This window comes from Zalophus californianus, chromosome 3, assembly GCF_009762305.2.
Source record: "Zalophus californianus isolate mZalCal1 chromosome 3, mZalCal1.pri.v2, whole genome shotgun sequence".
Lineage (NCBI taxonomy): Eukaryota > Metazoa > Chordata > Mammalia > Carnivora > Otariidae > Zalophus > Zalophus californianus.
This window is the reverse complement of record NC_045597.1, coordinates 159,791,364-159,817,197: the sequence shown is the minus strand read 5'-3', so window position 1 is coordinate 159,817,197 and position 25,834 is coordinate 159,791,364. Positions and strand designations below refer to the sequence as shown.

The 25,834-nt window shown below is 39.7% G+C and overlaps 1 protein-coding gene across 1 annotated transcript in view; it reads left to right on the top strand.

The window, feature by feature from the left end:
* The first annotated feature begins 514 nt into the window (after positions 1-514).
* The window catches only part of FTCDNL1 (formiminotransferase cyclodeaminase N-terminal like), a 92,691-nt gene continuing 67,371 nt past the window's right edge, over positions 515-25,834 (top strand). The window contains 3 exon segments of the mRNA XM_027588066.1: positions 515-803; positions 2,293-2,414; positions 5,077-5,178. Coding sequence (XP_027443867.1) covers positions 775-803; positions 2,293-2,414; positions 5,077-5,178 — 253 coding nt within the window. The 5' untranslated portion in view covers positions 515-774.

Below are 25,834 nucleotides of genomic sequence, written 5' to 3'. Positions count from 1 at the left end.
AGAGACAACTGTGGAGAATCCCAAGCTAAAGTAGAGGGGGCGAAAAGGCAATTCCAAGCAGAACGTTAAGCTTTCGGGGCTGCGGGAAGCGCGGGGAGCGCGGAGCGGAGGTCAGGCAGCGACCCGCGAGGCGCGCTCGGGGCGGCGCGCGGCGGGCTGGAGCGCGAGCGGGGCGTCAGGGGGGCGGGGCCGGCGGCGGAAGCTGCGCGCAGCTCTCGCGCGGCGACCCCGGCGCCGCGCCGTCCTACCCCTACCCCGCCGCCCCTCCGCGCGCGCAGCTCGGTTTCCTCCCCGATGCGTCCGCGAGCGCCGGCGCTGGCTCGAGAGCGGGTCCCGGGCGGCTCTGCCGCGGCCGTCCTTCGCTCCCGGGCCCCGCGGCCCGCAGACGCTGCTCCCGGCGGCCCTCGCGGAGCAGCGGGGGACTGCCCTAAGGCCCGCGCCGAGTCCCTCGGGTTAGCTTTCTGCCCACGTGGCCCAGAGCCACTCCACACCGGAACCGGGGCGGGGCCTCGCAGGGCGTCCCAGCGGCGGGTTCCCACCTCAGCACGCGCTACCGCCCCCTCGGCGAGCCTTTTTGCGGCCCTAAAAGCGCTAACGGCGGTGCGTGCGCCGGGAGGCAGGTGATCTGGCGGAACTGTCGCGAACTGCTCCACTGGGCGTTGGCCCTGCTGGTTCCTCCCCATGGGGAGGCAGCTTTTTGGTTTATGGCCGGAAGTAATCGGATTGTGATTGGAGGGATGGGCGGACTAGGAGCGCATTCTTCCAAACCGCTGAATGTTTGCGAGGTGGCTCTGGGTTACTTTGTAAGTGGAAGAGGCAGGGAAACACTTACCCTTTTTGCTAACAAGCCTGACTGCTCTCCAAAAGCCTGGTGGCCGCTAATTTCAGCTTTTGCTGTGAAGGTAGATTTTTCTAACACCATCTTTGTGTGATTTAACTGTCCACAGGGAATCAAAATGTGGAATGAGAGGATGAAACTAATCCTTTCTTTTGCACTGTTAGGGGTTGCCATAAACACCATTTGTTAAAAAGCATAATTATGTTGGGAAAGTGCCTGATGAGACAATTAAGCTACATAAACACACTGAAAACAAATGAAAGCCAGAAGACGCCCACACCCCTTGTGTAAAGCAATTTTTTGTTTACATAGAAACGAGAGAGGTCTGAGCTGCTTTATTACAACGATGTTATTAACGTCTACAAAAACCTAATGACCATATTTTAATGAATTTTCAGTCATGAGATGATGGTCAGGATATGAAAAGTTGCTTACAAACCTAAACTTGCCACGGAGCCCTGCATTCCCTCTGGGTTAGGACGATTAGGCCAATGAAAATCCTGGTGAACAGAAGCCAGAGCATTTATGCATCGCCTGTACTGTTATTTGCACCAGAGCACAGTTTAGCTTAAACTCATAAGCTTAACGTTTGTTTCAAACTTGGACAACATTCACTGCGGTATTCCTCACCCTGAGAACATTGCCTGATACAAGATAACCTTTATGAAATAATTTGTTGAATGAATTCGTGAGGGCCATATTTAGTTATATTCAAGCCTGATCTTGAAAAGGGGAATAATTTTGTAATTAATCCACCTTCAACAAAAGGGCATCAGTCACGTTTTTGTAATTATTGATTCGTTATAGAATATACGTCAGATTTTAATTCAAGGAAGAGAGTCCTGTGAAAAGATTTTACACTCATAAAGGAACTTTGGGGATTAATGTGTGAGACGAATTTAGTCAAATAGTTGTCTAAACACCTGGTATCTTACAGCACCCAAATGAGTCCCTTTTATTTGTTCACATATTGCCTATAAATGGCGCATAGAGATAACTTTTCTTTTTGCCAGAAAAGTAGTTTTTATAAGAATCTTCTTCATTTCCCTTTTCTACATTTCCCTAGTCTCATTTAACAAGAGGATCAAGCTTATTTTTTAAGTAGTATAGACCTTGAAAATGGGGATAATCTAAGGAAATTGGTGTTTAAAAGGGAATAAAATACTTTAACAAATGTTTTCATTTACGTGACAATTCAGGCTGAGTAACTTGCCCTATATTTTCTAGTATTGTTACTATGTTTGTAGGTTCATATGTGCATGACCGCATACACATGGTTTCTTGGTTGACTCAATCTGAGGATTTTTTCCTTTAGGTGTTCTCCAGGAATAAAATAGTGAAGTGTTCATATTATGACTGGTTTCCAAAAACTATAATTTTTTTATGGTTAATGAACATGAAAATATGAATGAGCCATAGAAAACAAAATGAACAATAATTTTCTTCTATTCTAGAAAAATCACCATGTCTTCTTCCCTGGGGCTCCGTTTGGCTGCTTGTTTTCTAAATATTTCAGAAGCCAGAAGAAAATACATTGTTGAGAACATAGCACAGGCAGCTCTTCATGAAAAAAATGGTAGGAACAACAGACAATTGAAGCGAATATGTATGAGTACAGTAGTTTTTTTACTCTGCAGACAGTGCTATAGAACACTCTTCCTTCTTCTAAGACTTTCCTCCTAGTTCTGGGGCAGGACTCCGGGATACTGAGATAGAACAGTTGCTCATATGTGCACATGTGCTCTTCCAAAAGCCTGCGTAAGCTCAGCAGTGCACCTATTCACATTGGAGAGTGAGTGTCTGAGATGAGCATTGTTCAGGAGTTCAGGCTCCTGAGGACGATATATTTACATAAAGGTTTAATGTTTCCCACATGGGCCATTTATTTGATCATTAATAGAATGAGCATAATTGTACATTATGCTTTTTATTCAACAGGTTAAATAAAAAATAAACTTGCCAAATACCAGCTACTTTTCAAAGCTCTCCTGCCAACAAAGCCCATGCTTTCATTACAACATTATTATTTCTACTCCATTTTCTCCATATAAAAACTTGTAGGCAATTGCATTTAAGTGATGTGTGTAAGATCAGTCAGCAAATCAGAAGACTGGACCTCAAGCCTCTTTACTCCCTGGGCCAGTATTTCCAATGAGAGATATTACTCTTTATTTTACTCTTGTTAAAATGTTCATGTGATGACACACAGTTCTGGATTCCAGTTGTTTTTGCCTTCACACACACACAAAACACAGTGTATTCGGACTTCTAATCATTTAAGTAGAAATGCTTTGTTATTAAATCAACTTTTTGGCAACAGGTGAGCATTAGGGTCACAATCCTGAAGCACGTGAGACAGTACATTTTAATTTCTGAGTCAGTTTTGATCTGGTGACTACTTTTCATGAGAAAGAAGTGTTTTCACCTAGCCCATTTCTAATGGTGAGCACATTTAAGTTACTGTCTTACACCTCTGCAGGAGCTGGAAATGTCTAAGAAAATTCCTGGTAATTGCTGATAAGAAAGCTCCTCTGGAGTCAGTAAGCAGCTGTGCTTTTGCATTCTCTTTGTGGGAAGAGCCAGCTTGGGCCCCTCATTGTCAGACACAGTACTTCTAAAGAGATTGGGTTACCTGTCTCTGTGATTAAGTGCGTGTGCAGGGACATTTGTGGAAGCCATAGACTGATGGACACCTGGGTCTCAACTCACAGTTTTTATCAGCTTATTAGTGGCAGCAACTCAAGTGGAATTATAGCTATTATACTCCATTACAAATACCAAACAATTTACTTCTGCTGAGATTCATACTGACAGTTCCTCCTGCCAGCAGTAATTTTTTTCTAGATGCATGCTTAAGAAATTGCAGGAGAGAGTGTTTCATTCTTTTAGCATTTGATTCAATTGTATCATATGAAACTGAGAATAAAAGATTTTCAGAAGAAGATTTAGGATGAAAAAATAAAATCATCTCTTTTCTTCCAGGAGCTAGAGTATGTTGAAAAAATACATAAAATAAGAGGTTGTATAATCTTGTTCTTGCTTCATCTTTCATGGTTTTAAAAATGAAAGAAGGTGGCACTAGCTAAGAAAATGACCTGTCGTTTTACAAATATTTTAAATACATTTATTTTTAAATGAGTGGAATAAAATTATACACCCATATTTCTTCTGATTAAGCAATGTGAAAATATTTAAATAGCCTAAAAATGTCTTAGGTAAAGGAACCTGAGTTATAAATTTTAGATGTACACCAGGGCAGGGCTCTGTAGATGCTTATTTGGCTATGAGTGAGTGACATATGTTTATCTTTTCATGTTATTAAAATTAATAGCGTAGGGCTGCTGTAAGCTCTATAGTTCCTGTGTGTAACTCATTTTTCCTCTCTTCTGAAAAGATTAATTGTTAGGCTGCCAGGGGACAGGGCGGCAAAGGTATAATAGCATAGCTAACGGTTTAATTACTGCCTGAAAACTTTTGTCCTTTGCTTTGAATTTGCTTTTGTAGGCTTAAGGGGGACTTTTAAGGAGGCTGAACCAGGCTTGTAAACTTTAAAAATAACTTTGGGGTAATGTGCGGCTGCCATACAAGTGTATGGCAGCTTTCTCCTCCAGGTTACACAGTCAAATGAGTCACAAGCCACCAAAAGCTGGAAGTCGTTAACATCTGAAGGCTGTTGGTGGCCTCTGAAAAGGAGATGGTGGAGACAGAACAGTTTCTAACAGGTGCATACATCCCAGGAACCTGTGCTTCAGGCACTAATTGGCCTATCTTAGCTTTTCCAGATGTCAGATTTTGATCCAGGCAGTTTGATTTGTGGGTTTTGGAAGGAAAAATTGACAAAGCCTAGAGGATGAGATTGAGAAGGACCAGAATTTAGAGTGGTGTGATTTGGCGATTGAAAGAAGAGGCTACCATCTTAGACTGAGTTGAGAGAACGTTGGCAAGCCCAGTAGCAAGTCCAAGAGACGATCTGTCATAAACACCAAAGGCTAGCCTCCGAATGGAGCCTCTGAACTGTTCTAACTAGATAACAGATCTAGTTATAACTATCTGGTGATATAGTAATGCTCTAAGAAGTAGACGTTACTACTGGTGAATTTCATGATTAGTCAATGTCACTTCAGAGGTCAAATCCCAGAATTTTTCTATCAAGCTAAGTTTAATTGTATCAGAAGAAATAAATTATTAAGATTTCATCACAGAAAAAAAATTCTTGCATGTATGTGTTTTCTTTACAGGGCAGAAATAACCTGAAGCATCAATGCTCAATATATTTTCATTTTCTGATCAAGACTCCATCAAATCAGTCATTACAATATCGGCTTCTATTAATGAATTAGGTAAGATTTTGGTTTCTTTGTTTATCTATCTTTTGATGAAGGGTGAGCTTCAGGTAGACCTGAATGCTCTTTAATCATTGATTTCCTGTATAAATCTGAATACTCAAGAGAGTGTACCCCAAAAGGTCTTTTCATTATTCTTCTGAACATGTATATCTCAAACATTTCCCATTTCCTCTTTATTAAAATGAACCTTGGGGTCCAAGATTTAATAATATTCTTTCACTGAAGATGATGATCCCAAATCTTATGTGGTTAAGGAAACCTTTTCTAGTTTTAACCTGTGAAGTAATAGTATTGAAATCAACCTTGATTTCACTGATAAGTTGGCATGGAATGAAATAAACCAAGCAGTTGTGTTTTGGGTTGGGACCCTGAAATCTTTAGTTCATGAGTTGAAATGAAATGAACTCCATGTCTCATAGGGATGTTGTCAGGCTTAATTGGACAACTTGAATTGGAAGGATCATAATTGTTTAAAGAAAAGCCTATATCATCTTAATATTGCTTAGTAAAGGGTTCAAGATATTTTCAAATAAACCTGATTTCAACTTAGCAGAGTGTCTTCTTTCAAAAGGCCTATTTGTTTGGAGAGCAGAGAGTGGACTGATAACTTCCAGCAAACATAGGACAGATTATCTTGAATGTTAATCATAGGATGTAAAATTTGCTTCTTTGTTGTTTATCTCTATTGCTAAAATGGCCATATTGCACTAATGAAAACTCAGAGTCGTAGTAGTATAGTTGTCCATAACAAGTACTTAGATTAATGATTCAATGGAAGAAATCTAATTACTGAACAAGAGCAAAATCAAATACTTATGCTTCAGAAAAATGTATGTGTGTATATTTTAATTTCATTATTCATAAAGCATTCTGAAAATAACATGGAATTTTATCAGATTAATTTGATAAAATTGAAAAAATTTAAAGTAACCAACTGAAAAAAAATACAGAGTTGTTTAAGACTGATGAACATTGCATAATTCCTCCACTTTTGGGAATAAAGAGCTGGCAGAAATGTGAAACTTTATGACAATTGGGAGGTGAGGTGAAGGGAAATGGTTGGATCTTTTCTTTTTTTTTTTTTATCTGGATAAAAATAACCTCCTATACAGATTGCAAAAGAAAAACAGCAAGTGGGACAGTAAAATTATAGCTGCTTCTTTAGATGCAAGTGAAAGTTTAGTGATTGTTGTTTACAATTTCACATTTTAAGGCAATTCTCTTCTGGCTGCCAGCTTGGAGGCCTTTAAGTCTATTACTATGGAGGTTTGAGAGGGGATCCACTCTTGCCTGGAAGCAGTGAACCTCTTTCCCATTTACCCTCTCTCTGATGTCCCACAGGACGAGTGTGGAGCTGTGGCCAGAAGTAAGAGCAAGTTGAGGGTAGTGTGTCATTCCTGATTGGAAACCATTTTTCACAAATCAGAACAGTTTGTGATAATATAATCATTCCTCAACTCCCTGGTAAGAGTTGACCTCGGAGAACTACATCAACAATAGGCTCTCATGGGTTGCAGTGCATACTGTGTCTCTGTGACTATCTTTCCAATTTCCACCCGACAACACTGTGGAACTCTAAATGCCCTGGGATGGGGCAAATCAACCATTTTGTCCCTTACAGATTCACCATAGATCATGAGAAAAAACAGTAGTTTCTAATGAGTTCCTTAGACTCTTCCAGGCAGAACTCTTCCGGGTGTGTTTTGCCCATCTGTGTTCTATTTTCTTGAGCAGGGGTAATGATGAGGTTGAAAAACCACTTAAATGTTAACTCCTACCCCTTTTTCCTCTGATTTTTTTTTTTCTTTTCCTATGCACAACTCTCTTTAAGATTTGCTTTGGAACCGAACTGTCACGTGCTTGATTTCAGCCTCAGGGGTGAATTTAATTTGGAAAATTTGAGCTATGTCACTTGAGGTGTTTTTGAATTAGGCAAATTGGGAGAAAAGAAAGACCTTTTGCCTGGACTGTCTAGCTGCACGGTGGTTAATTACAAGATGCAGAGGCTCATAACCTTTGGGGGAAAGTCCGCCTTAGGATAATTGCATTCTTCTCTGTATGACCTCAGAAATCCCTGTATGATGTTGCCTCATTTTTATTTAATGCTGAATTGTCTAACATGTGGGATGTAGATTTGGACTCTGGCTAAGCTGAGCTACACCAAGTACTAGCAATAGGAAAAGAGACTTGTTTCCAGAGGAGCACCTTACTGCTTGTGCTGCATTTTAATGTGAGCTGACAATTTAAAGATTGTTTCCCAGGGAAATCCTGGCCCAAAATTTGCCATACTTTTTATCCAAGAAAGGGTTAAAATTCAGCATGGGGGAAAATACGTTTCACACAAAAATGAAGAGTTCAGAATTGTCCAGACCAGAATAATGATTTTAATTGTCTTCAAAACAATTATGTTCAATTACATTAAATCTCAAATTAGCTAGTACATGAAGTTCTTCATTACATCAGGACTAGTCCACCCCCAGATGTTCATCCTGTGTAGGAGACAGTTGACAATCGGAGGGTCTGGACACGGTATTTCTCCCTTCCCTTGCCCTTTTGCTTCATTGGCAGCTACTGTACCTCATGATTTAAACATGGACATTTCTAATTAAATGAGAGCTCAGCTGCATTCTTGAACTAATTTATAACATTTGATTTGAAATGTAATAGCTCCAATCTTCATCTGATTAAAAACAGTCATATACTGTATATGGTTACTATTTTGATGCTGCAACATGCAGTTTTTATTTTTACATTCCCCTTTTTACACAGCTGTTCATCTAATATCATCCAATTTTTTTAAGTTTTTGTTGTTGTTGTTGTTGTTGTAACAGCATGCTCAGGCATTCTTATGAGGTAGAAGTATTCAAATTCTAGGATCTTACTGTTCTCAAAACAGTGAAGGGATGTTTTCATTTAAGGTTACCTCTTCTCATGAAACCAACTTTAGGATAATCATTTAACCAACTTTCTTTGGGAGGAAGGGCAATGGAGAACATTCCAGTGACATGAAAAATAGCTAATATTGATATGTGTAATTCATGTATGCTTTATATGCAAATATTCTGAATGATGTATTTCAGAACTTTTATAGCAGCTGTAAGCTTGCTTATAACTTAAGGAATGGGTTCTTTTTTTTTTTTTTAAGATTTTATTTATTCATGAGAGACACAGAGAGAGAGAGGCAGAGGCAGAGGGAGAAGCAAGCTCCCCAAGGAGCAGGGAGCCCGATGCAGGACTCGATCCCAGGACCCCAGGATCATGACCCGAGCCGAAGGCAGCTGCCTAACCATCTGAGCCACCCAGGCGCCCAAGGAATGGGTTCTTAAAGTGGGGTCCAAAATTGGTGTTCGGGGGCCTTATAAATAGTGTCAAAATCATTTGCAAGTTTTATGCATGTATGCATACATAGGCACAAACACTTACACATACTTTTGCATATAATTTTCTTTGAAGAACTTTTAGGATAAAGGGCACAGCAATGTGGGGGCTCAGATGTGAGAGCACCCTGGGTTTGAGGACCTGCAAAGGCCTTCAGTTTGGCAGGCTGGAACTTAGAGATGGGGTGGAATGAGAGGCATTCCTGAGCATGTTAAAAAAATGAAGCTTCAGAGGTAGTTAGAGGTCAGAGCATGAAGTCCTATATGCCAGATTAAGGAGTTTAAACCTATCCTAAAGGCAGTGAGAACCATGGAAGAGTTTTAAGCAAGATAGTGGTGTGAATGGCTTTGAATTTTAGAAAGCTTATTCTGCCTGCCTGTTAGAGGATGGACAGGAAGTAGACAGACCAGTTTGGAAAGGTGATGGTGCCCTAGATAATAAAGTGGAGAGAATGGAGAGAACCCATAGGATGTTGGGGGGTGGGGCGTGGGAACAAAGCAGTGGTATGAAAGTGTCATCACTTACAAATGATGGAAAAAAGGGGATTTGGAGGGAAAGAGCGTGAATATTTTTTTATATGCCACCATTTGGCAATTAGATATAAAATTCAGAGCTAGGAGACACAGAGATCTATTAAAGCTTACACTTTTCCAAAAATGTTTGGACTTTGGTTTTCCTTCTCAATAAAAACATTTGATCTGTTAGGCTGTCTTTCATTTTTATCTGTATTATGTCTCTTAAAATTTTTTCTTTCCTCCCTTTTCCCCTTCCTCCCTGTGTCCTTACCTCTCTCTCCTCTTTCCTCCTTCCTTTCCTCCTTTTTCCTCTGTTATTATCCAAATGATACACACATGTGGCTGAAAGTTGACTGTTTGTTCCCAAAACTCTAAGTACCTACATAACTCCCTTTTCCCTATCACTTTAATTTCCTTCTCGCCAGAACCAAGTGCTTTCAACTCTCTTGTCTTATCATTTAGGATTCAACTCCAGGTATCTAAATACCAACTCATATTGGTGCTTCTTGATTTTTCAGTTTTAGGCATTGTCTATTGACTTCTTCCTGCAGAAGGTGAAAATTTAGCTTCCTTTCACCACCCACCCCTGACCCCCAACATACACACACACACACACACACACACACACTCTTCCCAATTCTCCCTCTTTCCATGCAGTTATATCAAAATTTGGATAAATATTTAGTGGTTACGTTATTATAACTATGTAAACATTATTCACAATGAAGCATTTAGAATGTTGTTTCTATTTTACCCTTTCTGCACAACTTTTTCTTTTGGCTGGAATTGATAATTATCATTTTGATTGTTTACTTAGTTTTTAATATACTGATCAATGGTTTAACCCCACCCTGTCTGTTAATAATAGCATCTCTCCATGCATTTAGATAGAACATTCCCTTCTTAAAGAACCATCTTCTAGACCTCTCTGACCTGTTCCAATTAGTACTGGTTGCCCTCAATTTGTTGAAGATAACTGTCATCATGGAATCTCCCTTAACTGTCATCCTGGGTGTTCCCTGCACCTCTCTCCATGTTGGATATACTGGTTCCTAAATCTCATATCTTCTCTTTTTTGTCCCCCTTAGTTTACGTCCTTGTTTTAGGGGAACATATCGTCTACTCGCTTCCTTTAAAAAGGGGGGAGTATATTTTTGAGACCTTTCATGTCTGAAAATGCTGTTATTCTATCATCACACTTGTTAGTTTGGCTAGGTGTAAAATTCTAGGTTAGAAATAATAATTCCTTTATTTTGAAGACAGTGTATTATTGAATTCTTATTTTTATGTTACTATTGAAATCTCTAAAGCCATTATGAGTCCTAATCTTTGTATGTGATCTGTCATTTCTCTCTGGAAGCTTGTAAGATCTTCACTTTGTTCCTAGTGTTCTGAAATTTCTGTGATGTGCCTTTGTATGGGTCTGTTTTCATTTATTAGGCTGGAGATGTGTTAGGCCCTTTGAATCCTTGACACTCTTGTTCCTCTGTGCCAGACAACGCTTGAATTATCTCACTGATGATTTCTTCCATTTTCTCAGTTCTTTCTGGAAGCTCCGTTATTTGGATATTGGAACTCTTGTACTGGTTCTCGACCCTTATTTTCTCTCTTTTCCCCATCACTTTATATTTTTATAATACTTTCTGGCAAATTTCCTCTATATGCCAAGCCTTCAGTAAGTCTTTTATTTCTTCTATATTAGTTTCCAAATGCTTTCATATACTCTCTGAGTGGATTTTATCTTATTATTTGAAATGACATTCTGGCCATGTTTCATGAATGCAGTATCAATGGATAATTTTTAATATTTTCTTCTTCCTGTATTATGTCTGTTTTTCAACCCCTACCCTCACCCTCACCCCCAGGTTGCTTGTTTGTTTTAAAGGCTTTCCTTGGATGTCTGATGATTCTTGGTTGGCTGCTTACTCTTAAGAGTGGACACTAAGAGACTGAATGGATATTCTCAGTATATAGGTGGAGTTTGTCAACTGTAGACTCATCTGACTAGATCATTTCTTTGGGGAACCCCTATGTCAGTATTTTTTTTGTCTTTCCTCTTGGGCTGTTCAAGTTCCTTGTAGAAGGATCTTCCAGTCTTCAGCCTGGAGGGTAGACACAGCTGTCCATGTTTTAGGAAATGAATTGTAGACAAGGGCTGGTAGAGTCTCAGCATTTAGTTTGTAAATATTCTCATAGCTCTTCATTACTCATCCCTACCCTCAGCTGTGTCCAGTATTCCCCAGCCCAGATGCCTTGGTGCCAGATGCCTCTTGTGTCTTCTGCCAGGGTGGGGACAGGGCACTTGCCTGTCTATGTGGAGGACGGGTAGCATCTAACTGCTGCTTAAACAGACTTGCCACCAGCTTCCCTGTTTTGAGCTTTGCCTTTATCTTCCCTTCCAAAGTGAGTCTGCCATTTCTGATCATTATCAAGTGCCTGTGGCCTAAGTCAGGTTGCTTCTCTGCTGTTCCGCTTGCTGCTTTGCATCTGCTTAATCACCTACCACTCTTACATGTTTTCCAAGTTCCAGTGCTGTTGCCTCTTCCTCCATTTCGCTTCCATTTGTTTGAGTCCTTGCTTTTAAAAAGTATCCCTTTCCCATCTTTTTCCTGGGATTTTGGGAAGCAGTGAAAGTAAACATAAGGATCCATACTCTCATTTTACTTGGAAGTCCCTACTTCTGTAATTCTTCTTGATGATTTTTAATTAATTTGGATCATTCAAGAACACTTAATTCACCTAATTTGGAATCAGTGGTAAGTTTACAGGAACATATTCTTTTGTCTGATGTCTAACTCAATATTGAATATATTTAGTCTCAGTTTCTGGGTTTTTATAAATTTTTTAATAAGCATTTTTCTCTGAAGGATTGCTGTGGGCCATACTGCTTCCTGTATGTTTTTCCCTTCTTCCTTACTCAGTGTTTTTACATGTGGGAGCCAGTGTTTCTGAAACATGACCCTGTTTCCCATTCACACATAAATCTTCATGAGAAGGATTGAGTGAAAATGTGGGGGAGGGGTCCGGGCAGAAGGTGCTCAGGCAAGTTCTCCCAATGATTTGTCAATGACAGTGGGCTTACCTAACATGTAGGCTCATAACATTCAGCTTTAAAAGTCTGGACAATAGCTATGAATTTTATAAATGATGTGGAAACCTGCTTTTTGTTTTATGTCATTAATCAGATGAAATAATGTTTGTACAATGCCATATAAATGGACATTATTTAGAAGACTGGAAAGATAAAGTGCTAGCTAAGTAAGTTACGTGAATAAAGAAATAGCTCCTACATGATTGATTTTTATTTTTTGATTTACCTCAAAATATATAAAACATTAATGAATTTGATTAGAAATATCAGCCTTGTTAGATTTTTTTTGAGTATTTTTATGACTTGGAGGACACGTGCCATGACAGATTCACACGATGTCAACACTTGTGTGATAGTCTTGAGACCCTTTGATTACCTTATTACAGATTGTCAAAACATGGGCTGATCTGGCAAATCAGGCACAACTTTCCACTTCAAGAATTTTCTACCCCGATTCTCTAGTTGCTATGGAGATTGTCTTATAAAACAGCCCTGGATTTGGTTGAGATTAGTCAATTTAGATGCTGGGTTCTGATATAATTCTCTCCACCATCAGCAATGCCCTCATTGCCATAGCATAAAAACAGTGGTTGATTTTACGAGCATATGTTAACATAGTTTTAGGACATAGCATTTAGTTGAGAATTTTGAGGATATTGGCACTGTATTTTAAGAAAACTGAAAAAACAAGGGATTGTGCATTAGGAAAGTACTTAAAATATTAAGATTGATTTAGTACATTTTAACTACAAAGGAGAGTTACCAGGTTGTTCATAAATGCATATTACTACAGGTTTAATAAATGTGACAGGATTATATCTACTAATGTAAACAGAGGTACTAATGAGGGAAGGATAAGGCCAAATGGGAGAAGTGGAATAAACTAATCTGTTCTTCCACAGCAATTACGGATGAACCCAACCATACTTGAAAAAAGTGGCACGCTTTTCTTTTGCTTTGACTCTGCGGTAACCTGAAGTCCAAACAAGTTACCCCATGGGGCAAGCCATGACCAATGGAGGGACCTGATTTGTATACTCTGAGATGTATACTCTCATCTTTTGTCCTTGAGGTGGACAATTCTGAGGCCCATTCCAGCAAGGCCAAGCCCCAGTTGCTCACAATGATGACTAGCTTGATAACACACCTTTGTATTGGCTCTCCCTCCTTCCCTGTTTTACTCTTGATGCATATTGAATAGGATTTATTGCAAATATTGACCAAAAATGACTATATTATAAGAATCTTGGGATGATTGGTTGGAGTGCATGAAATCTTTGCTGCCTAACTGCATACTTTTTATAATTCTTCCCTAATCTAGAAGTTACTTAGAAGATTTATAGTTAAAAATTGGGAGGCCTCCCACCCTACCTCTAAAGGGTCTCAGAATACTTATGATGAAGTCATGGGTCATTGTGGGAGATATTAACATTCACTACTTACTAGTAAAGGCAGCCCTGGGGGGCTCTCAGAGTTTAAGGGCTCTAGGTTTTCTGGTTTTGAGTAGTTATTTATAGTACCCAGAGATTGATTTTATGTGATTGCTGATGGTGTTTCAGAGAATGTGAACCTAATAAGGGATTTATAGCAGGCCACTGACATCAAAGCTAACTTTTTGAGCCCAGGTCCCTGGATCTTGGCAATTCTTTTTCTTTTTTTAAGATTTAATTAATTAATTAATTAATATGAGAGAGAGAGAGAGAGAGAGCGCGCGCATGTGTGTGAGTGGGGGGAGGAGCAGGGGGAAAGGGACAAGCAGACTCCACATTGAACACGGAGCCCGACTCGGGGCTTGATCTCATGACCCTGAGATCATGACCTGAGCTGAAATCAGGAGTCAGATGCTCAACTGACTGAGCCACCCAGATGCCCCCTGACTTTGGCAGTTCTTTTCCTGAGTTCCTTTTCTTTTTTATCCCTGCTTCCTAGCATTTTTAATACTCCCAATGTCAAAGTCACTAGGATTAGAAAATTCTGAAGAAATGACATAGTGATGCTAGTGACACTGATGGGCCTGTAAAGTGCGCTACATAAACCCAAGTCTGTCCACACTCTCCTGGATCTACCAGCCTGTCTACCTGCTCTCCATTGGTTAAGTGAGGGTGTGCTGCTTCAGGAGACCCAGAGCATGTGATAATAGTAATGACAACAACATATGGTTATAACATGGTTTTAATTAGATCAATTATCATTGGTTGTTTGACTACTAAAATTGATATATTAAAAAACTCATTGCCCAATTTTAGCTAACTAAAAACATACAGTAAGATAATATTTTGAGATATTAATTTTTGTGTGCTTCTTTCCCCCATAGACTATGCATGACTATTTCTTGGACAAACTGAGTTATTTGCTACCTTGAGGGGTATCGAATTTTTATAGTGGGAGTGAGGAAGTAGCAGTCAGGGTTTACTTGGGTGGCCCAGTTGGTTAAGCCTCCGACTCTTGATTTTGGCTCAGGTCATGATCTCAGGGTCGTGAGATGGAACCCCACATCAGGCTCCACACTGGACGTGGAGTCTGCTTAAGATTCTCTCTCTTTCTGGATGCCTGGGTGGCTCAGTCGTTAAGCGTCTGCCTTCGGCTCAGGTCATGATCCCAGGATCCTGGGATCGAGTCCCACATTGGGCTCCTTGCTCAGTGAGGAGCCCGCTTCTCCCTCTCCCTCTGCTGCTCCCCCTGCTTGTGCTCTGTCTCTCTGACAAATAAATAAAAATCTTAAAAAAAAAAAAGATTCTCTCTCTTTCTCTCTCTGCCACTCCTCCCCCTCCCTCTCAAAGAAAAAATAAAAAAAGGAAGTAGCAGTCAGTGTTCATGTTTGAATTTTTGACAACTTAAAGGAGAGGCCTGGGAGAAGCAGTGCACGGAGTTTATACCATTGCAGTAGAAAAGACAAGGGAGGAGGCCACCTCACTCCCTGCCCAGAAGAAGATGACTGGGGTGCAGGTTTGAACAGAGGGTGTTCGTTATAAATAGTACACTCTTTCCTTTCCCAAATTTTGAACCAGTTTGTCAGTAAAGAAAGGCAGATGAGAAATGGAAATAGTAACTTTTATTTTTTTTAAAGATTTTATTTATTTATTTGACACAGAGAGAGAGCGAGCATGAGCAGGGGGGGAGGAGCAAGGGGAGAAGGAGAAGCAGGCTCCCTGCTCAGCAGGGAGCCCAATGTAGGACTCGATCCCAGGACCCCGGGATTATGACCTGAGCTGAAGGCACACACTTATCTGACTGACCACCCAGGCGCCCAGGAAATACTAACTTTAATACTGATGAAACTAACACCGCTGAGCTTACTCAACCAGAGAATCAGACAGACTCATCCAGCCAGTCACAGGCAGCACTGGACAGCACAGGCCTGCCCCTGGAAAGCTTTTGGCAAGGAGGAGTGGACCATAATATGTGCTTCCTGCTGACAGCTAGCTCCTAAGAAGGAAGAAGGAGAAAGGGTATGCCTATACAAACACAGCTTCTCTTCCAAATTCCCCGTCAGGGAATGAAATTTAGGAGGAGCAAGGCCAATGTTTATTTCCTAGGGCTTCAGTAACAAAGTGCCACACACCAGGTGGTTTAAACAACAAAAATTTGTTATCTCACAGCTCTGAAGGCTAGAAGTCTGAGATCCAGGTATCAGCAGGGTTGGTTCCTTCTGGGGGCCGTGAGGGTAGGATCTATTTCATTTTGGCTTTTAGATGGCCCTCTTCATGTTCACATGTCATTTCCCCATATATTGTCTATGTCCAAATTTCTCTCTCTCTCTTTTAAAAGATTTTATTTATTTATTTTAGAGAGAGAGAGAGTGAGAGCACAGGGAACAGGGGGGACGGAGAGTGAAAGCACAGGGGGAGGGAGAGAGAGAGAGAATCTCCAGTAGACACTCAGCTGAGCCCAGAGCCTGAACACGGGGCTTGATCTCACGACCCTGAGATCATGACCTGAGCTGAAACCAAGAGGCAGACACTTAACCGACTGAGACACCTCGGTGCCCCCCAAATGTCTCTCTTATGAGGACACCAGTGATATTGGATTAGGACCCCAACCTACTCCTGTATATGACCTCATCTTAACTAATTTTATCTACAATGACCCTATTCCCAAATTCATAGTCTGATGTCCTGGGGCTATGACTTCAACATATGGATTTGGGGTGGGGCACAGTTTAACTCGTAAAACTCTGCTGGCCAGCAAGACCAGCAGAACTCTCTCCATGTAGAAGAAGTGTCAGTAGTGAGCAGGAAACACTTTTCCCCCAAAGGAGTTTTAAAGAGGTGCGAGGTGGCAAAGAGCAGAGGGACCGTGGGAAGGGCACTGGGAGAAGTGGACCTATTAGGGGGGCACGTGGTGAGAGTTACAGCTAGGCTTGCGATGACTGAGAGGTTGTTGAGCGTGGTCAGTGGTCAGTGGCCAGGAAGATGTGTGGGATCCAGACACGCACAAGGAAACCAAACTCACTCAGTTTGTTTGCCATTTGGGGAGCTCCAGTTGGGTGGGAGAGCCAAATTAACTCTTTGCTGTTGTGGGGAGTGGGCTTTATATTAAAGGCAAATTACGTGATGATATATTGGCCCGCAGAAGTATTCCTTCTGGCGGAGCCATTCCCAAGGCTTTGCTGTGTCCCATCTGAACTCTTCTTTGGGGCAGCCCCAGCTTTTCCACAGCCCCCTGAAAGAGAGCGAGAAGTCCTTACTAAGAGGGAGAATCATAAGGAAGGGACAGGCCCAATTCTATCCCATGTACACATTACATCTGTATGTATATGTGCCGTATATTTTTAATCAGCATGAACTAAAAGATTATATCACATTGGGTGGCTAGACAGGAAAGCCAAATCATAAGTGGTCAGAATAGGGATTTTGGAGCTGAATAAATCTGAGTTCAAATTTCAGATCTGCTACTTATTTGCCAGCTGATGTTAGGAAAATTTTTTAGTCTCTTTTATAGTCCTTTTTTGGTTTTGCTCTATTCAGTGGGGAATAATATCATCCTGCCAGGAGGATTATGAGAAATAATGCCTGTATGTAAAGGTTCTGGTACACTGCTTCCCACCCGTAAGTATAGCTGTCACTGTTTGCAGTGATTCTCTGTGGCATGGTGGAGCAGGGTGCTGAGCAGTGGGGACCCAGGCGATTGCCCTCCACCATAAAGGGAACGGATCCCTGGTCTCCCTTTTGTGTTAGCAGGATTCCAAATAGGGTGCGTTTTGAGAAAAAGGATTGCAGGACAAGATGTTTGAAAACCTCTTGAGAAGGAGATCTGTAAAGTGCTTTCAGCTCTAAAATTCTAAGCTCTATAGCAGACAGCTTCTTCTTTGCAAAATAATATTCAGTGCCTATTTCATATTACTGAATACAGCATAAGTAACATATGCTAGGTCACTCAGGAAAGTATAATTCTTTAAATGAGTGATATCCTGTCTGCACAAAGTGATAATTATCTTAGCATATGCCCTACATGGGAATAACAAGCTTTTGTATATACACGTCTCTATGAAAGTATATGTCATATACAAGGAAATAACAAAATTCTTGGATTCTTGGATGTGAAAAAATGTATAAAATGTACCCCAAAACTATTAATATACTATATATTTTCATGGATACCTATTTCTCCATGAAAGTATATGATATATGAAGAGTTTAGAGGCATGTAATTCTTAATGTTTATAATAAAGATAGAAGATAGATGAATTTTTTCATTCTATAGCTGAAAAACAGACGTGGAAATTTTTTTTTAAAGATTTTATTTATTTATTTGAGAGAGTGAGAGAGAGAGAGAGAGCACATGAGAGGGGGGAGGGTCAGAGGGAGAAGCAGACTCCCTGCCGAGCAGGGAGCCCGATGCAGGACTCGATCCCGGGACTCCAGGATCATGACCTGAGCCGAAGGCAGTTGCTTAACCAACTGAGCCACCCAGGCGCCCCAGATGTAGAAATACTAAGAAACTTACTCATGTTTTTGCATCAAGACAGCAGCAGAATGAAGGATCCTCACAACTTTTTATTTATTAGACCTTGCCTAGGACTTTATATTAATTTTCTTTTTCAACATTTCAAGTGTTCCATGTAAGGTTAAAGTTCACCTCTGACCATCATCCCCGTTCCTGGTTCCCTGACCACCCCCTGCCAGGTTATGGTGTGAGGATATTATGTGCACTCTGAATTCACTCATGAATTTCTCCATGCTTTTGTTTACATATATGTATGTATATACTCATAAACCCAATATAATATTGCTTGCGTGTGTTTGTAATATAAATGCGATCAAGATAGAACTTTTTTATTCAGCAAGATATCTTGGAAATCTATCCATGGTATTACATATAGTTCCAGTTTATTCCTTTTAATTGCTATATAATATCATGGTATGAATATATCACATTTTACTTATTTCTCTATTTGTGGACATTCAGATTATTTCTCATTTTTCCCTACTACAAATAATGCAGCAGTGAACATTCTTGAATAGTCTTTCTTGTGTACAAATGCAAGAATTTCTCTAAAGGAATGGAGTCATTAGGTACAAATATTTTAAAATATTTTGACAGATTAGTTTTTACATGAAAACCAATCAAGTGTTTACCCTCATTTCTTGATTACCTCATTTCCATAGCATGTAACAAGTTTTTTCTTTGCACTTTATTTTTTACCGCCATGCCAATGATAAATTGACAACTCAGAGACACAAGTGGAATTATTTTTTCTTAGTAAGTCCTCTTCATTTTGAATCATAGATGCTTTTATCAGTGTGTCATTATTTGTAAGCTTATTTGTCCTTTAGAAATGAACTTGGCAGAGTAAACAGTAGCATCCAGAGATGTGCCATAGAGTTTTGTTTCCCCCCCAAATTGTTTTCTGCTACTTCAAGAAAGAACAGGCAACAGAATGTGTCAGTAGAAATACAATTTAGGAATTGTACTTGATCTTGTTTTTCAGCCTGATGTTTCTGTTCTTTCATCATAAAGATCAGCTGCATTTTATTTTTTTTCAGTCCCTTAGAATAACATCCAGCTCTAGTCAGCATGTTTAATGTATTTCTCAATGATGTTCTAGCATAATAAATTTTCGTATCTTGTGCATGTGTACATATGGTAAAAATTTCTTCAAGTTCTAGCCATGTGGGGGAGGAATATTGTGGTTGCTTTGTTAATGCAGTGTTTGTGTTGGAGCGGTTAGGGCCCCGTGCTTCAACTCTCAGCGCTGGGCGTAATGAGATGGCTTTGATGGTGGCTGAAGAGTCCAGTGGGACGTCCCAGCTTCACACTTCAAAGCCAAGCATATGGGGTGAATACTGGGTAGCTTCGTGCTCTTGGGGTTGGATGGTTGGGAGACAGTTCTTAACAGCTCTTTTTGATGGAGATATTGGAAAAGAAATGGTCTGTCTTTAAAATAATCTTGAATTGCAAAGAGAGAAATTTCTGCCCCCTGCCATGGGTTGAACTAAGAATATTTTTCCCTAGTCTGCACTTAATTAGAGGCAGTGCAGCATCGAACTACTAGGCTGTATTTTCAAATGACTTCTCTTTCAAAGGACCGTAGTGAGATGAATGGGCCAGTTTTATTTTAGGTATGTGTATGAATTTAGGCAAAAACTTTTAGGGCTATCTGTTTTACCATCTGAGAGATTTTTATGGCTTCTGGTAGAGAATCTTTTTTTTCTTCTCATTAAAAAATACATAAATAAATCAACTAAACAAAAATCTTGGCTATATTAAGAGAGCTAGACTGAAACTAGAGGATGCTTGTAAGATTTGAAGTCTAGCACCCAGTTTAATTTTTAGATTCTGTGCTTCTTTCCCTTTTCTTGTTATTGGATATGAGGTGACAGGGTTGAAAAATACTCTTTTTGATTGCTATGTACTTATGAAAAAATTTGATTCTTGTTTGAGTATCACTAGAGTTCTGGTTTGAAAATAATATTAATAATAAGCCACACATCATGCCATGGGTCAGAGGAAGGAAAATTTATCTATTCCTAGAGGAAAGGGAATGACAGACCTGAGTTTTTTTCTAGTTGTACCTTTTGGGTGCTATTGAAAATATAACAAACCTGAGCTCATCAGTTATGTTCCTCGAGCTGCTGAAATGCAAGTCTGTTTAACAGTTAAATTTTAACTCCATTTATGCCAGTAGTCCTAAATTGTTCCTGAAAGAAACAAAAGCAGAAGGGCAAAGGACAATATTAAATACTACTGTAGACATGAAGTGTATGTTAGTGTAAGGCAGGCATATCCATTTAATTAAGCAGATTCTTAATGTCTTTACATACAACTTATTGTATCTTCTCTTTAAATAGTACATTTTAGCCACACTTATGTCTGTTATAGGCTCAGAGAAAAGCATTTTGTTAAGAATATGAAGCTTAAGCTTCTCATTGCATTGAGGTACTTCTCATTGCAACGGTTCTCCTTTTGCAAAGAGGTATAAGCAAACTCATAGAAGTCTCTAAATTTAAGACTAAAAGTGATAAATGTACATGTATAGAAATGGCTAAAAATCATTTTTGAGTAAATAAGGTCATTCAACCATGAGGGTTAAAATACATTGAAAAAAATATCACTTATCAGCCTTTTCAAAATAAAACTAGTGAAAATTGAAAGATCAGAACTGTTAATGATGGTGGGAAAAGATTGTCAAGAAGGGAAGAAAAATGAAAAAATATTGGTCTTTTAATAGAGCACCATTTAGGAAGCTGCAGAGTTTTGCTTTGCCTGTTTCAAGACCAGCACGATGGCATCATACTCTTTCTGCACCAGGTGATTCAGATATTTGCCTTGTCTGACAGTACCGACTGGTTCAGGTAGCCCACAGGGACTGGTGGCTTTGATGGCTGCTGATGAGGACAGCTTGGAAAACATGAGAATAATGCTGGAAAATGGATCCCAGGGTTTCTCACTTTGTTAGCACAGTGACTCCTTACTGTCATTTGTGTGTTTGGAATGGACCCCATTCTTCAGGTTTGCAGTATCCAATGCCTGCAAAGGGCTTAGGAACCAAATTCAAGTCATTCAACCTAACACATGATTAACTACAAGGCACTGCCTCAGGGAGTATGAAACCTAATGGAGGAGCAAAAGTCCACAATTAACTGTATAACACAAGTAGATGAGGTTTGATGTTATGTCCTATAAAAGCTGTAAAATACTCTGTGAACACGAGAGAGAGAAAAATGAATTTCAGTGGACGGAGAACACAAATAAGAAGCAGGGATTCTTAGTTCAGATGTTCTGGGTTTTGGGGATTCATTACAAGTGCTAAAAGTTCCCGCTCTGGAAGCGTTTGACTCCACTGGAGAGGGAGTGGTGGCTTCACAGGAAATGCACATGGAACTGTTGTTTTAAATAATAACCCACTTACCTGAAAACCAATGGAGTCGGTTCCCACTGGGTCGAGCTTGAAGTATTCAGAATTTTTATCTTCTGCAAAAGGCCTGTTTGATTTGCATGATGTGAGGATTTGAAGTTACGTGGGATGATTTTAACGTAGATTAATTGTAAATAAAATGATAAAATTAAAACTAGCTCTTTTGAATATGTAATTTATATCACAAATAAAATAACTTGCTAGTAAGCTTCTGACTAAATTTGATGCTTTTCTTGAAAATACAGGCAATCTAAATTTACTTTTCAGCAAAATTACAAATACCCACCGGCCACGGACCCTTAAGTTGCAATTATTAGAAACACAAATGTTAGTTCCTTGAATGTGAATAGTATAGCATACTATCTCTATTACTACCATTTTGGCTTTGGTTGTCTTTTCATTGTACTTGAATAATGAAATATTTCCTTTTCTGGCTTCATTAAAGAACAAAAATTAAATTGGATTCCTTCCATCCTGATTTTGTGTAGAACACATAATGGAAGAGGAGCGTCATTAAAATATCCTGGGGTTTCTAGTAAGTGCAGACATAGCAGTCCAGGAAGATATTCAGAACTTTCAGAATTCAGAACAGTGGTGTGGGCTTGCCAAGGGGAAAGGAAACTAGCGTCTACCGAGTACCGTGCAGCAGGCTTCATGCCAGGTGCTTTTCTTAGCTTATTTAAGCTTAATTTCTTCATTCATTCTATTGAGTCATTTCTTCACTTTCTTTTTTTTCTTTACTTCCTTTATTCTTCTCTCCTTTCCTCCTCCTTTTTTCTTTTCCTTTGATTTTACTGAAGTATTTTAAAGCAAGTTCCAAAGATCATGTCATTTCACCCCTACGTATTGAATATATGTCGCTAAGCACTACGGACATGCTCTCACATGACCTCAGTGTCATCACACCCAGCAAAATGAGAATTCTCTGGTACCACCTCGTATCCATTGTATAATCTGGGCACATGTCTTCCTGTGATGGGCTTATCTGAATCTGGATCTCCACATGGTTCACGCACAACACTGATTCATTGTATCTCTCCTGGTGTTGATCTAGACCAGTGCCCCTGTATCGCCCTTCCCCTTTTTTCCTGTCCTTACTGGTACAGAAACTGGGTCAGTTGTCCCAAATCTGTTTACTCCCTTGTGGTATCATAATTTACTTGTATCTTCATCTCTCATATTTTTTAATAAACTTTAAGTTAGATTTAGAGGCTTGATTGATTTGAAGTTCAATTGAGGTATTCATCTATTGATGATCTTTGTCTGAAACCATTATTTCTTAGAGGCTATAAAATGATGATTTTCTACTTACTTCATTACTTGCACATTTAGTAGTTGGATTTTTTCTGTTAAAAATCTTTCCTCAGTTCAGGCTATCTAGCTACCCTGAAACACAGTTTATACAGGAAAGGCAGGATAAATGCTTTTTCCTATTCCTTTTAATTGCCAAATTTCTAGATAATGAGTTGGTGCTTTACAGGAAGCTTTTAAAACATTTTTTTTTTAATTTATAGATAGAGAAGTTGAAGCTCAGAGATGTCCTGTAAATTGTTCAAGATCCCAAATAGGTATTAAGGAGCAGAAATGATATTCAAACTGATATCTTCTGGCTTCAAGAAAGCATATGTGATTTGCACTAAACAAAATGCACCCCTGCCCTTGAACCCCCATTGTTGACTAACAGCTGGGGGTTGCTACTGCAAGTATCTCCCACAGCTTTGCCCTTTAGGTACTAGGCTCCAAAAATCCTTCTTTGCAGACATTCCGGGCTCTATAAACTGCAGTGCTCCAGAACTATAGCTCCATATGGAGGTGCTGGCCTGGATAGGCAGAGAGCTGGGTAAAGCCAGAAAATATGTCACACTATTTAGTAGGAGAGACTTTAGGCATCACAGTTTGTGCTTTAGTCTCCTGCAGCAGCCGAAGTGTGAGTCACTCTGAGTTATGGTGGAGCAGGTACAGGTGATCAGAACAATTTGGACAGTTGTCAGAGTTACGATGTCTCAATATCCTAACTCTCCTAAATGTTTTTGCCATGCCCACCCCCTGCCATTCCAGATTTGAGGGGAGAATTTAGCTAACCACCTAAACATTATTTTACAATTCCTAAACCTCAGTTGGCTGTACGTGTCCCAGGCATCTGGCCCTACCTATCAGCGGTGTCCTATAGTATCTTAATGTAGTGTTAAAGAAGCAAAGATCACTTAGTAAATTTGGGAGATTTTCTTTGTGGTGTGTACAACATCATGGGCTTCCAATGCTAGAGTCCCAACCTGACTGAAAGAAAGAACATTTCCCAAGATTTCATACAACCCAGGCGTACAAAATGTTTACCCCTCCCATCAACATGGCAGTCTACATTAGAAACAGAAAACAAAGAACAAACCCTAAAATTGCAGTTGGACAGATTTCCTGTGCTTATTGTGGCTAGAGGCTCATCTTAGCCTCTGTTCTTCCATAATGTACCTCCAGATGAAGAAGGCCTACACTGCTGCCACACCAAGGCAATACCACCATTCTCTAAATACCTAAATTTTGTACATCACACACACACACACACACACACACACACACACACACACACACACACACACACGTATGTTATCTCTATCCTTGCTTACAGGGGACTGTAATTAGACCCATAAAGAGATGCCATCAGCAGCAAACAGAAGTCCTCTGGGACAGTTCTCCAGAAAAAATGGGAAAGCAATTCTGTAATCTGCCTTGGAAGATAAGGTTAGAGAGGGAAAATCCAGATATGAGGAATGGAGGAAGAGGATGAAAAACAAGTTGTCATTCAGAGTAGCCTCCAATAATGTGGAAACATTAGACTTCCTTATAGTGTTTATCTAATAGAACTTTCTGTGATGATGGAAATGTTTATCTAATAGAACTTTCTGTGATGATGGAAATGTTCTATGTCTGCACTGTCCAATAGGGAGACTACTAGCCACGTGTGATTACTAACACTTGAAATGTGACTAGTGCCACCTTTAACTTAATTTTTAATTATATTTTATTTATGTATTTAAATTTAAATTTTTATTTTTACCTTTTGACTCCCATTTCTCCCACTCTCCCACACTCCACCTCTGACAACGACCAATATGTTCTCTGTATCTATGAGCTTGTTTTTTGTTTGGTGTTTGTTTGTTTTAGATTCTACACATACGAGAGATCATATGGTATTTGTTGTTTTTCTCTGTCTGATGTATTTCACTTAGCATAATGCCCTCGAGGTCCATCCACATTGTTGCAACTGGTAAGATTTCCTTCTTTTTTTTATGGCTGAAAAATACTATGTGTGTATGTATCAGACACAATTTCTTTATCCATTCATCCATCGATGGACACTTAGGTTGCTTCCATATCTTCTTGGCTGTTGTAAATAATCCTGCAATGAACAGGGTGGTGCAGATATCTTTTCAAGTTAGTGTTTTCATTTTTTTCGAATAAATACCCAGAAGTGGAATTGCTGTATCATATGGTAGTTCTATTTTTAATTTTTTGAGGAACCTCCATGCTGTTTTCCATAGTGGCTTCACTAAATTATATTCCAATTTTAGTATATGTGCTGCCAAAGGGAGCACTGCACTAAATTACATTCCCACCAAAAGTGCACAAGGGTTCTCTTTTCTCCACATCCTCACCAGCACTTGTTGTTTCTTGCTTTTTTGATTATAGCCATTCTCACAGGTGTGAGGTGATTTCTCATTGGTTTTGATTTGTATTTCCCTGATGATTAATGATGTTGAGCATCTTTCCATGTGCCTGTTGGCCATCTGTAACTCTTCTTTGGAAAAATGTCTATTTAGATCTTCTGCCATTTTTAAATTCAATAAGGTTACCTTTTGCTGGGTTGCTGGGTTGCTGGGTTCCTTTGCTCTGCAGAGCTTTTTAGTATGATGTAGTCCCACTTTATTTATTTTTGCTTTCATTGCTTTTGCTTTTGGTGTCAGATTCAAAAAATCATTGCTAAGACCTATAGCAAGGAACTTACCTATGTTTTCTTTTAAGAGTTCTATGGTTTCAGGTCTTACATTCAAGTCTTTTTTTTTTTTTTAAGACTTCTTTATTTTAGAGAGTGGGAGAGAGTGTGCATACAAGTGGGGGGAGGGACCGAGGGGAAGTGTCTTTAAGCTGACTCCCCGCTGAGCATTGGTCATGATCTCCTGAGTCGTGGGATTGGGCCCCCACGACTCAGGAGATCATGACTTGAGCCGAAACCAAGAGCCAGACGCTCCCACTGACTGAGTCACCCGGATGCCCCACACTCATCTTTAATCCATTTTGAGTTGATTTTTATGT